Raw genomic sequence first — 13,500 nt, 5'->3', positions numbered from 1 at the left:
CAAGTGAAAATTGTGAAAGAAAGGCCAATCTTTCTTTCTTTCTTCATTAACCTCAGTTCATAAGTGAAAACAGGAACGATCATTTCAGCACAACTCTGTCTTCCTTTGAATAGGATCCCTTCTGGGGGTTTTAAAGAGATACAGAGGAGAGAAGCGTCACCCTCTCTACTTCACTCAAATGTGAGACAAATATAGGTCATCATATATTAAAAGAAATATGGGACTTCCCTGGTGGCGCAGTGGTTAAGAATCTGCCTTCCAAAGCAGGGGACACGGGTTCAAGCCCTGGTCCAGGAAGATCCCACATGCCGCAGAGCAACTAAGCCCATGCGCCACAACTACTGAACCTGTGCTCTAGTGGCCGCGAGTCACAACTACTGAGCCCACGTGCCACAGCTACTGAAGTCCACGTACCTAGAGCCCATGCTCCGCAACAAGAGAAGCCACCACAATGAGAAGCCTGCACACCACGACGAAGAGTAGCACCTGCTCGCCCCATCTAAAGTCCGTGCGCAACAACAAAGACCCAACGCAGCCAAAAATAAATAAATAGATAAATAAATAAAAAAGAAATATGGCTTACTACAGCAGAAAAAGAGTGCAGATTTTACAATTCCATTCTATACAGACCATACTGAACATAATGCAAATTGGAAGCCTTAAACCAAGCCAGAGATGTACAATGATGATGTACATTGTGAAGATGACCTACGAGCTCATACACGGCTCCAAGGGTTAATTTCTTAACCTATATTCCATAAAATCTAGGATTTGACTACGAGGGGAAAAAGTACCCTTGCATGTCTATAGTGTGCTAGGTACTGTGGAAAACCAAAGTCGATAAGACAATATAGCATAAATTAATGTGTGGCAGGTGAGAAATAGATGGTTATGGAAATTTAGAGGAGGACTGTCTGGTAAGGAGGACAATATCTGAGTTGAGTATAAAAAAATGGATTGGACTTTAGTAGCACTCTTTAGGCAGAGGGAATGCTCTGAGTAATAGTGATGAAAAAAGAAAGAATTGTGGTATTTTGTGAGTTGGTGAGTCACCCAGCATGGGATATATGTACTGGAGTAGTACAAAACTGCAAGGTAGTTTAGAGTTAGATCATAACTGTTAATTTCATTCAGGAGGCAATGGGGAGTGTTTAAAGTGTTTTGTTTTGTTTTGTTTTATGCTGTCAGACCTATACGTTAGGAACACTGGTCTGGTGGCAGCGTGGATTGGAGGTGGCAGGGAAATCAGTGAGGAAAAGGTTTCAATAGACCAAGGGAGAGGGAAGGAGAGCCTGCAACTAAGGGTGGATGCACTAGGGATGGGAAGTTTTGACAATTATCTAAGAGCTTTGCCTATACATTTTCTTTAGACATTTTAACTCTTTCTAGGTAGGAATTGACTAATGGAAATTCTACTGATAGGAAATGATAATTTTGACTCCGCAATCAATCTTAGATACAGGCCATTGAATTGCAGACAAGGATATTTTTTCCCCTCTTACAGTCAAGAGCTTTGTAGAAGAGCCAGGTGGGGAATCTAAGGAGGAAGTGAGTACTTATTGAGACACCAGGGCCTGCATACTCCCAAAGCTGAGGCTCAGAATTAGCAAATTGGGGCAGGGCACTTCCTTCTTTGGGAGAGAGATTCTTTTTTTCAAAGTTCTTCCAGCGGAACTTTGAGACTAGAAAAGTGGAAGTGACTGGGAACCGCATTACTGTTCCCTGGGAGGAGCGAGGACTCCTCAGGCCAGGGCTTGAAGCTCAAGGTTTCTGTGGTCAGGGCTTGATGCTGGCAGTGCCCACCTGTGGTGCAGTACGCTGTGCAGGGGAATCTTAAGTATATATTCAATTTCCAGAAAAGGAACTTGTGTTCAAAGCAAAAAAAGGGGTAAGTGTTTTGTTTTCAGAAGGGTCAAAGGGCCTGGAAGAAGAGCTCGAGGCCTAAGTGTCTCAAGCCTTTCTGGGGTCTAATCAGGATGCAACAATCTGCAGCATTCACATTCCTGTCCTTGGTCCTGACTTAACTAGTTTAAAACACTAAGGAGTGGGGAAAAAATTTCCCTTTTTCTCCCACAGTGTTAAGAAGCAAACAGCTTTAAGTTCATTTTCCTCATTTGTCAGGTGTGGGGTAAAGACTTGAAGTTCAGATTCTTTCTATGGCCACCTGTCTTAATTTAAATAGCCCAATGACCGCCTCCAGGAGGGTCATCCCACAACCCACAAGGAACACGGAGGGCTCGGCTTCTGCCTAGTGCGCAGGCTCCACGTTAGACCCCGCCCCGCCCTTTCCCCGCTCCTCCAGCAGGGGGCGCAGCGCGAAGGTTCCGCCTGGGCAGCGCCCCCCAACCTCGCGGTAGGGGCGGGGGAGACGGCGCGGAAACTTGGCCGCAGCTTTCCGGGAGCTGTGGCTCGGGAGGGGGTGGTGCAGGAGGGGTCGCTCCCCAGTCCCGACGCGGCCGCCGGCTCCGCGCGCTCCTCCCTCCCCCGGGCTCGCGCTCTCTGAAGGGGCGCGCCCGCGCGGACCCACGCTCCCGGCGCCGCCCACTCCCCTCCCCGCGACCGCCCCTCCCTCCGCCCGGACGGCCGGCGGCTGTGACGGCGGCGGCCGGGAGAGGCCCCTCCTTCACGCCCTCCTTCTTTCCCTCACTTGCAGCCAAGCGGAGCCGGCGGACGCGGCTGGGCCCCTAACCCTCCCCGGGCTATGGCCGGCAATGTGAAAAAGAGCTCTGGGGCCGGGGGCGGCGGCGGCTCCGGGGGTTCGGGCTCGGGAGGCCTGATCGGGCTCATGAAGGACGCCTTCCAGCCGCACCACCACCACCACCACCACCTCAGCCCCCACCCTCCGGGGACCGTGGACAAGAAGATGGTGGAGAAGTGCTGGAAGCTCATGGACAAGGTGAAAGGCCTGCAGAGGACCCGCGGGAGCAGGGGTGGGCGTGGGCGGAGGGGCCGAGGGACGGGAAGGAAGGGACAGAGGAAGCTGGGGGAGGGGACGGGTCATGCGAGGCTGGGGAGGCGAGGAGCTGGGGTGACGGGGCGCAGGGGTGGGGAATATGGGGGTGGGGAGGAGACCTGGAGGATGGGGGTCGGCGGTGGGGGAAGGGCTGCGGTTGGGAGTGAGGGAACGTTGAGATGTGTGTTTGGGGTTGCGAGACAAAGATGGGGTGGCGGCTGGGGTGAAGGGTAACTGGGGAGCCACCGGGGAGGAAGTATAATGGGGGTGCAGAGTTTGCGGCTCTGTGTAGGGTGTAGGGATGTGGGTCACGGAATTGGCCCCGGGAAATAGGAGGGAGGGGGTGAGGAAGAGCGCTTGATTTACCGGCTGGGACTGTTAGCTGGATGAGCTCTGACTAGGGAATTAGGTTTACGGGCTCTGGTTGAGAGACCTGGGGTCCTGACAACTCCGCAGGCAAACTGCGCTCTAGGTGAGCGTATAGTTTTTGTTTCTGTTTTTTTCTTCTCATTAAGATGCAACACCAAGAGAAAATAAATGGGGGGTGTTTAAATGAGCCAAGGAAGGAACTTTCCTCCACATCTAGCGCTGGCTCAAGTTTTTCTCCTCCAAAACATTGAATGGGATCCATTGCTGGTGCTGAGATAGATATGCACTGATTAAACCACAAGTTCTGGTCATAACCATTATTTTAGGAGAGATATGTTGACTGAGCGGGTTAGGCGGCAGATTCTGACTTCTTCCAGAACTTCCTCCTTACACACACACTGCTTTTCGTTGGGTTCTACTTTTTTTGGTAACAGAACCTGACTCCTTATTATGGAACCTGACTTTAAACTTGTTAGATGAGCTGCTTTGGTTACTTTCTTTTTTCAGCAAGTGTGAAAAATAACCCCACTTTAAGTTTGGCATTTGAGAGAATTTTACTTCCTTATAGTTGTGTCTGTATAATGAAATATAGTAGTTAGTCCCAAGTATTTAAAAGTGTTTAAACAGTCTAATGGTTTGTTCCAGAGAATTCAATATTTCCTTGCTATTTTTCACATTTATTAATAACTTATTTTTGCAAAATTCATTCTGCAGATGAAAGGTGATTATTAGAAGGATCAGGCATAGATTGTAAGAGAATGGTGTTATTTCCTCCAGAGTAAAATTGTTTTTCTTTGGTGCCTCTCTGGGCCTAGGTTCCTCTTCTGTAAAGTTCTTCATGGATTGTTTTGCACTAGAAACAGCTAATAAAAGTGACTGTGAAGCACTTGGCAAATATAAACGTGCTATCTAAATTCTTAATAAGTCCCGTGTATGAGTTAGCACTCCTGTAGTGCATACCAGTGGTTTCAGAAGCTACTTTTTCACTGCTGGTTTTTCTCATGTTAAGTAATTGGTATGGTAATTAATAAACAGGTATTTGTATGTTGATTATATTGGTGTTATAATGCTAATTTCATTATTAGAAATTGTAATAAAACCATTAAAGAAAGTTAGGCATAAAGGAAATTTTAAATGCATTGACACCTTGAAAATATATATGGAATATATTCAAAACCCGAAGATTGTAGGTTTGCATTTTAGGGATGTAGAGTTAATGACTTAAAAAGTTTCTCCTGGAATGAAAAAATATTTGCATTTCTAATTAGTTTCTCATTGTATCAACATGCGATGTATCAAAATCATATTGATTAGAGACCTCTCCTTAAAAATAATAAACTTTTTATCAAACTTTTGAGTCTATGTAACGTAGTCCTTAAAATAAGATTTCCCCTTAAGTCTTTCTCATTCATCTCTTTAAAGAGTGTGTATTGGATTATGATTTCTTCTGCAGAATGTTTAATTATTTGGGAAGTATAAAGACCTCTCAGTTTTGAGTCAATGCTTTTCAGGTTTCGGTAGTTTCAAGGAAAGTAGACTTCTAGCTTTTCCATTCTAGCGTTGGGAAAGGAATGTTTTATTCTTGTGTTGCTTGCTTTGGAAAATGATTTTTAGTACTTTTTGCCCCATATCACATATTACTGGTTGTGCTGAAAACAGTTCTTTCTGATGTACTAGTCCAGTAGGTTCGTACTGCTTTCTAGATTTTCTGACTAATTCTGGAGTGTTGTTAGATTGTACCGTCTCTTTTACTCTTGCTGTTTAGAGCATAGATGTTCTCTTTTTTCACTTTATTGTTGAAAGTCTTAAATGTATCACTAACCCTTCTTGACTTTATGCCATATGATATAAGTGGAGAAGAACTTAGTGTCAGATCTATAGATGTCCCACACATTTATTGACTTTAGCTCTAAGTCACCATCTCATATCTGTTTTAACCTTGTCATTGAAGCTAGGTGAATATTATCCCAGCCTATTATTAATCAGTTTATTGGTTTAGCCCTGGGAACTGTATCCTCTTCTCCAATATTGGATGTATACGGATGGAGAAGTTGGCATAAGTCATGGGTTCTGGTCAACATAGGCCCAATTTACTATTCCATTGCAGAACTTAAACTCATTCTTGGAAAAATGCTTGTGCTACAATGCTTGCTATTAAACAGAAGACGTGGTCAGCCTCTAGGTTTTTTTCGCCACCTCGGTATATTGTAATTAATATTTGTGAGAATACTTGTATGTGAAGAAAGTGGCTAGTAAGTAAAGAGACAGCAGGGCAGGGGAGTGGAGAGAGCAATCATATAAATTGCCTTGAATGTAAATGTAGAAGTATCAAGGTATTTAATTTAGTGAGAGACTCAAAATTCCCTTATGAAGTAGAGTGGGAGTTGGCAAACTTTCTGTCACAGGACAGATAGTAAATACTTTAGGCATTGCTGGCCACATATGCAGTCCTATATTCTTTTTTTTAAAAAAATAAATTTATTTTATTTATTTATTTTTGGCTGTGTTGGGTTTTCATTGCTGCAGACGGGCTTTCTCTAGTTGCCGCAAGCAGGGGCTACTCTTTGTTGCAATGCGTGGGCTTCTCATTGCAGTGGCTTCTCTCATTGTGGAGCACGGGCTGTAGGCACGCGGGCTCAGTAGTTGTGGCTCGTGGGCTCTAGAGCACAGGCTCAGTAGTTGTGGTGCATGGGCTTAGTTGCTCCGCGGCATGTGGGACCAGGGATTGAACCCTTGTCCCCTGCACTGCATTGGCAGGCGGATTCTTAACCACTGCGCCACCAGGGCAGCCCACTATATTCTTCCTATTGTTTTTACAACTCTTTAAAAATGTAAAAGCCGGGCTTCCCTGGTGGCGCAGTGGTTGAGAGTCCGCCTGCCGATGCAGGGGACACGGGTTCGTGTCCCGGTCCGGGAAGATCCCACATGTTGCGGAGTGGCTGGGCCCATGAGCCATGGCCGCTGAGCCTGCCCGTCTGGAGCCTGTGCTCCACAACGGGAGAGGCCACAACAGTGAGAGGCCCGCGTACCCGCAAAAAAAAAAAAAAAAAAAGTAAAAACCATTCTTATCTTGCAGGTGTACAAAAAAGGCTGCAGGCTGTAGTTTGTCCACTTCTGAAGTAGAGCATTATGCTGGCAGTATTTTAGGTCCATGCTATGTTTTTATTTTAAATTAGCTTATGTTAGTAAAACCTTAAGGAGTTCGTTGTTTTCTTTTTTTTTTGCGGTACGTGGTCGTCTCACTGCTGTGGCCTCTCCCGTTGCGGAGCACAGGCTCCGGACGCACAGGCTCAGCGGCCGTGGCTCACGGGCCCAGCCGCTCCGCGGCATGTGGGATCTTCCCAGACCAGGGCACGAACCCGTGTCCCCTGCATCGGCAGGCGAACTCTCAACTACTGCGCCACCAGGGAATCCCAGGTGTTCATTTATTTAATGGACTATAATTTATGGGAAAAATGCTTTCCTTTAAAGCATGGGTTTAAAAAGGCATTATAAAAAGATAATCCTTCTGCTACCTACCTTCTCCTGCTTGCCCTAAAAAAAAGCACCTTAAGGAACTTCCCGTATTTTGGAAATAAGATGCACTTAATAGAATTTATGAATCAGTGTATTTCATTGGACTCTTTTCTCCCTTTCTTCTTACCTTTCTTCCTATGCTTGCACGCTCACTAAATCAGGAGCATAGTAGTGCTAGGTGTAAATTCTTACATTCCAGGAGATTACATTATAGTGATAAGTGACTGTGTGTTCAAAGTGATACGGGATCTCTTAAGTTTAAACATCATGTACATATTTCTTCTCTATCTTAACCTCTGAAGATTGTAAACTCCACGAGGACAGCAACTGTAATCTCTTTATGTCCTGCAGTGTCCAGTCACAAGGCCTTACACAATAGTAAGTGCGTTGTAAATATTTGTTAAACTGCTTTGTGTGCCCCAAAGGAATTCTGAAAGGAAAAGGTATGGGGGTGGGAATCATTTTTAATTACATTAAACTTATTTATTTCTTTCAGTAGTTCTTTGGCGGTATCATCCCTATTTTATGGATACTTAGCCTCAGAGAGGTTATGTAACCTAGTTAATAGGGGAGCTTGACTTGGAATCCAGGATTACCCACCTCCTAAGGCTTAGTTATTTCCTCCATACAGTAACTTCTCAGGTATACAACAAAGTCTTGATAACAAAAGTCATTTTTCAGAAAGTGACCTGTGTAGGTATACAACAGCAATTCTCACACACGCACACACACACTCTCACACCCGCCATTCACACACTCAGGCAAAGTAGATGTTCTCTTGAATGATGTTAACGTGGTGTTTAACTAGTACCATTAAAAGAAATCTCTTCTTTTAAGTTAAGGGTTTGTGTCTCTTCAAATTATGTGGACTGGTTACTTTGCGTGGTTATCGTGGACGTTTGTACACGTTATTCTCCCGTTGCACTTAATTCATGCCATTCAGCTCTGATGGCAGCTGTCCTTGATGAAGCACCTGCAGTGTGGTGGGGGGCTCTCAATACAATAAATGTGGGCATTTCATCTTGTAACACCCACCAGGTGGTGCTGGTTCATGTTATTTTTCTTCTGAAGATTGGAAACCCTTTCTGTTGCTATTATATTAATAAAGTAGGTGTTTATTTTCTGGTAGTCAGCTCCTTCCCAATTTAATTTTAACTCTAGGAATTTTAGTCACCCAGGAATTTGTGATTAAAAATAAAGGTATTGGGATTCATTTTAAAAAAAAAGTGATAGCATTTACCACTTTTTATTTCATCTGTCTCTCCCTCCACTAGAGCTCTTCAGGATCAAGGCTTTGTCTTTTTTTTAAATTTATTTTTGGCTGCACTGGTTCTTCGTTGCTGTGCATTGGCTTTCTCTAGTTGTGGCGAGCGGGGGCTACTCTTCGTTGCGGTGTGCGGGCTTCTCGTTGCGGTGGCTTCTCTTTGTTGCGGAGCACGGGTTCTAGGCGTGCGGGCTCAGCAGTTGTGGCTTGTGGGCTCTAGAGCGCAGGCTCAGTAGTTGTCTCGCACGGACTTAGTTGCTCCGTGGCATGTGGGATCTTCCCAGACCAGGGATCGAACATGTGTCCCCTGCACTGGCAGGCGGATTCTTAACCACTGCGCCACCAGGGAAGTCCCAAGACTGTCTTAACATCAGTTCCTGTGCCTAACATATAGTACGTGCTGAATGAAGTGCAAACATTTTAACAAAGTAAAATGAGATCAAAACATGTTCCCACATTTTCTATGTGATTAATTAGGAGGATCAGGTAGGGAATCTTTTTTTGTTTTTTTTGAGTGTTGAATTAAAGTAACATTTACTAAAAGTAGTTTTACCTTTTTTGGTTATAAGGGTAATATACAGTCATTGTAAACAAAAAGGTTGTGTTGTTTTCATGCCTATTAAAAATTCCCCCAAGGGATGTAAAATTCTCCCTAGTTCCGTATGAAATGTGAACTCACTGAGCATTTCATGTGATTCATGATAGAAATTCTGAAGGGTATATGGAATAAAAGTAGGGTTAGGCCAGGGAAGAACATAATCTGCCCTGTTCATTTCATGGCTTTGGTTGAAGTTTTTGGTGACCCTTGCTGTAGTACAACCTGTTTTTTTTTTTTTTTTTTTTTTTTTACAACCTGTTTTTAATATGTTGTTTGTTGGCTGTATACACATGGGCAGATTGGTCCCCAAGTCTTCACTTTCAGTGGAGTTCATGTTATAGTCAAACATACGGATAACGTTTATACTATGAAAATCACCCCCCTAATGACTAACCTAGAGCATTAAAAGAAAAATGGACTAAGCATTAGTTTGAAAACTGAGCCTAAATTTCAATCACATTTTCCAATGAAGTTGTTAATTCTGATCTTAGAATTAATTCTGATCATTAGGTTTGTTGGAAGAGGGGGATTATAACAAGCAAGTCATTGTGAAATGTTTGCATGATTAGCACATTTTGTGCTGGAAGGAAATAGGTGGGAGTAGTCAACCAGGAGCACTGGAAGCCAGCCTCAGCTCTGTCCCCACAATGTTCCTTCCTGCAGCAGCTTCCAAAAGGAGGAGGGGAAAGGGGTGCAGTGATGGTATTGGTGATACACACCCACGGGGGATTCAAGCCCTAGGAGATGGAATGTCACTGCCATAGAAACTCCTAAATCAGCAATGACCCTGGGTCTCCCCTCTGCAACTTTTGGGATGGGTGGCGGGTCTTGCTTAGCAGACTCCTCTGCCTTGGGCGCCTTCTTACAGCCACCATTGACCTTCCCTCTTGCTCTGGGATCAACCACAAGAAGTCTTAAAATGAGGCCAACTCACTGCTACTTCATTGAGGGGGATGGGATACTAATTCCTGCCTCCTTCTTTCTTAGAGCTACTTTGAATAGCAGTACACAGGTGTAGTACTCTTTGTGAAAAACAATTTATGAACCATAAAATATGCAGAACAAAATGTAAAGGTCTCCATTTACTCTCATACTGCAAAATGACTGCCCTCTCCAGAGGTAACCAGTGTCTGCTGTTTGGGGTCCATCTCTCCAGTCCCTTTTTCTAAGCAGCTCTGAGAAGCCTGGATGGATAGCATTGCCCTTGAAAGATTTATGACTTGAGCAAGTTGTTGCCTTTTTAGCACTTACTCACTAAGACTGATAACCAAGTTCTAATAATTCCTTATATTGCTGAGCAGTTCACAATTTCACATCTGATACAGCAAAAATTTCAAAATAATGTGTCTTATGAGAAAGAAACAGATTCAGAGAGTTTAAGTAACATAAGCCACCCAACTAATACTTTTGTTTTTTTATGTGGATCTTGAACTGCTGTTCAGACTCTAAGTGATTCTTTTTTCTTTTTTTAAAAGATTATTTATTTATTTATTTTGGGCTGCATTGGGTCTTCGTTGCTGCACGCGGGCTTTCTCTAGTTGCGGCGAGCGGGGCTACTCTTCTTTGCAGTGCGCGGGCTTCTCATTGTGGTGGCTTCTCTTGTTGCGGAGCGTGGGCTCTGGTTGCGCGGGCTTCAGTAGTTCTGGCACGCGGGCTCGGTACTTGTGGCTCGTGGGCTCTAGAGTGCAGGCTCAGTAGTTGTGGTGCACGGACTCAGTTGCTCCGCGGCATGTGGGATCTTCCCAGACCAGGGCTGGAACCCATGTCCCCTGCATCGGCAGGTGGATTCTTAAGCACTGTGCCACTAGGGAAGTCCTGAATTCTTTTTTTAAGGGGTGTATAAGATTTTATAATATGGATATATATGTTTATTTAACAAATTCATATTGATAGTCTTATAGGTTATTTCTGATTTTTAATACTAGAAACAATGCTGCAGTGACTATCTATTATGCATTTGCTAAACATTCTTTAGAATAAACTTCTAGAAATGAAATGTACTGGGTGAAAGGAATTATACATTAAAGTTTGAAAAGTATATATTGGCACATTGCCTTCCAAAAAGTCTGCTTTCATCCACAATCCTTGTCTAGTTTGTTGATTTAAATATGGTAGCTGATTCCTAGTTACTTTAGGTGAAAATTACGTTGGCACCTTTTCCACCATCACAGTTTCATTGAACATGAACTTTTTGCTGGGTGCTAGGGAGTTAAGGATGACTCAGTCCTCATTCTTGCAAACTGGTGGTATAACTGAAGGTGTTCAAAGGGATCAGGGAACCCCCTGTGGGAATCATTAGGCAAATCTTTACTTAATCCTTGAGACCAGAAAGAGGATTGGGACTGGGGAGGGACTAGACCATGCAGAGAACTCCACAATATCCTAATTCACAGTTGTGCCTTAATTAGGGTCTGACATCCAAAAATGATGCTAAAATCATTTAATCTCTGGTTCATGCTAAGTATTGGTTTGAAGTTGCACTGGTAAGTCTGAGAAGAGAATTATATTTTCCTTTTAAAAACAGAATCCCTGTATAAAAACTGCATGGTTAAGCTGTTAGCGCATGTCGGTTATTTAATTTCCTACATTGTACTGGCTGTATTTTTTTTTCTGCAATTAATGTGATAAATGAAAGTAATGAGATTGGTAATTAGTTGTAAGTGACATAGTGCTTTAAATAAATAGTGTTGGGAGGTACTTGAGAAGCGTTGGGTAGTAATTACAGTTCAAGTCCCTGAATGGGTTTTGATAAATCAGTAATGGAGAAGAGTAATTAGAAGTAAAAGACTTTTTTTTCTTGGAGCCGCTACCTAGTGATGATATGTTTCTTTTAAAAAAAGTATGGGTTTCTGATTTCTCTTTGAAAAACTGTCATAAGTTTTCATTTAAAAGCTTCACTGTGTAGTTACACTTGTAAAACTGTTAAATCTCTTCAAGTTTCTGAGTTGATTAGTTTCTAAAACTTGAAGCTTTAAGAAAAGAAATTAATTGATCTAACTCTTAACTTATAGAGGGAGAGAGACCCAGAGAGATGAGTAACTTGCCCAGGGTCACATAGCCAGTTAATGTCAGTCACCAGACTAAGACCCAGGTCTCTGGACTCCTACCCTGGTGTCCTTTCTGCTGTACCTCCTGTTCTCTTGAGCAACTGATTCTTTTAAAACTGTAATCAAATTTTATGTGTTTTATGTATAGCTCACCATACTGAATACTTGCTTTTGAAGCTTAGTGCTTATTTTAATCATGCTTTTTAACATAGGAAGAAGTTTGAAATGAAAAATGATTCCATGGATAAGTTAAGGTCTACAGAGATAAAAATACTTAGTCATTCACAGTCATATATGCTTATAGTTTTCTGCCTAGTTAGAAATACAATTCCTTAGTGTTAGAAAAGATTCTGTGTTCAGAACAGAATTAGGCATAGGCACTGTTCTCTGTAACTTTTCTGTTTTTAAAAATTTAGCAATTTCCAAACATAATTTTATTCCTCTTTATTGTAATCATAGCGCTTTCCAAATTTTTTCTATTGACCATTGAGCCCTTGGCAGAAGCAAAGGGAGGAGCTAGGCCAGTGAGGAAGCTATTATGAATGGAGTATATGGCAGCTGTGCAGGGATACTGTTGGTTTCCCAGAGCTAAGCATGTTTCTTTTTGACATTGTTCTGAGTGATGCTGTAAATGTACAGGCAGAAGTAAACAAAAGGAAGCCATTTTTGCTATTGTAAGACTTGGAAAGCAAAATAAAATTGAGAACAGACTAAGCAGGAAAATATCTTTCGGAAATTTTTTGGTGAATTTTTTAAGCTCAGAATGCACATTTGTGCTTTAGAGGTTAACTAAAACTGCCAATTTAACATTCACTAATAAAGGCAGGTTCTTTTGGCTTTTGATGTTTGTTAACTATTGACTTGAATTATTCACAAAGCCTTTTGGAAACTTTTTCCCTAGAGGTTATAAATATTTAGGGAATTTTTTTTTTTTCTTTACAGAAGATTTTAATGTCAAAAGAGTTGCTCTACCTATATACTTAATTTATGGTCTGTGTTAGTGTTAAGGAGTGCTGATTTCCCTGGTCATGTGATTGATTTGTCTTTGAAAGATCTTGAGAAAAGCGGATATTTAATGTACAGTTGATCTTTACAAGGTCACATTCTAAGGAGGGACAGATAACATTTGTGGAACGTACATGGTAGTAGTTTGAAAATGTGAACTAATCAAGTGTTTGGGAGACATTTAAAAACTCATGATTTTTTTTTTTTTTTTTTTTTTTTTTTTTTTGCGGTACGCGGGCCTCTCACTGTTGCGGCCCCTCCCGTTGTGGAGCACAGGCTCCGGACGCACGCAGGCTCAGCGGCCATGGCTCACGGGCCCAGCCGCTCCGCGGCATGTGGGATCCTCCCAGACCAGGGCACGAACCCGCGTCCCCTGCATCGGCAGGCAGACTCTCAACCACTGTGCCATCAGGGAAGCCCCAAAACTCATGATATTTTAAATCTGTTATGAGGGGTAATATGTTTTTTCAGGTCATTGTCATTAATCAGCATTTATTTTATTTTATTATATTATTTATTTATTTATTTTTTGCGGAACACGGGCCTCTCACTGTTGTGGCCTCTCCCGTTGCGGAGCACAGGCTCCGGATGCGCTGGCTCAGCGGCCGTGGCACGGGCCCAGCAGCTCCGCGGCATGTGGGATCTTCCCGGACCGGGGCACGAACCCGTGTCCCCTGCATCGGCGGGCGGACTCTCAACCACTGCGCCACCAGGGAAGCCCTATTTTATTTTATTTTATTTTATTTTT

The 13,500-nt window shown here is 43.0% G+C and overlaps 1 protein-coding gene across 1 annotated transcript in view; it reads left to right on the top strand.

Annotated features, from left to right (window-relative positions):
- Nucleotides 1-2,701: 2,701 nt before the first annotated feature.
- CBL (Cbl proto-oncogene) overlaps nucleotides 2,702-13,500 on the top strand; it is a 79,829-nt gene continuing 69,030 nt past the window's right edge. Inside the window, exon 1 of the mRNA XM_065881323.1 lies at nucleotides 2,702-2,896. Within this exon, the coding sequence (XP_065737395.1) occupies nucleotides 2,702-2,896 (195 nt within the window). The remainder of the gene's footprint in view (nucleotides 2,897-13,500) is intronic.

Source organism: Phocoena phocoena, chromosome 8 (genome assembly GCF_963924675.1).
Source record: "Phocoena phocoena chromosome 8, mPhoPho1.1, whole genome shotgun sequence".
NCBI lineage: Eukaryota > Metazoa > Chordata > Mammalia > Artiodactyla > Phocoenidae > Phocoena > Phocoena phocoena.
Note: the sequence above shows the minus strand (reverse complement) of the source record. Positions and strands in the feature narration are given on the sequence as shown.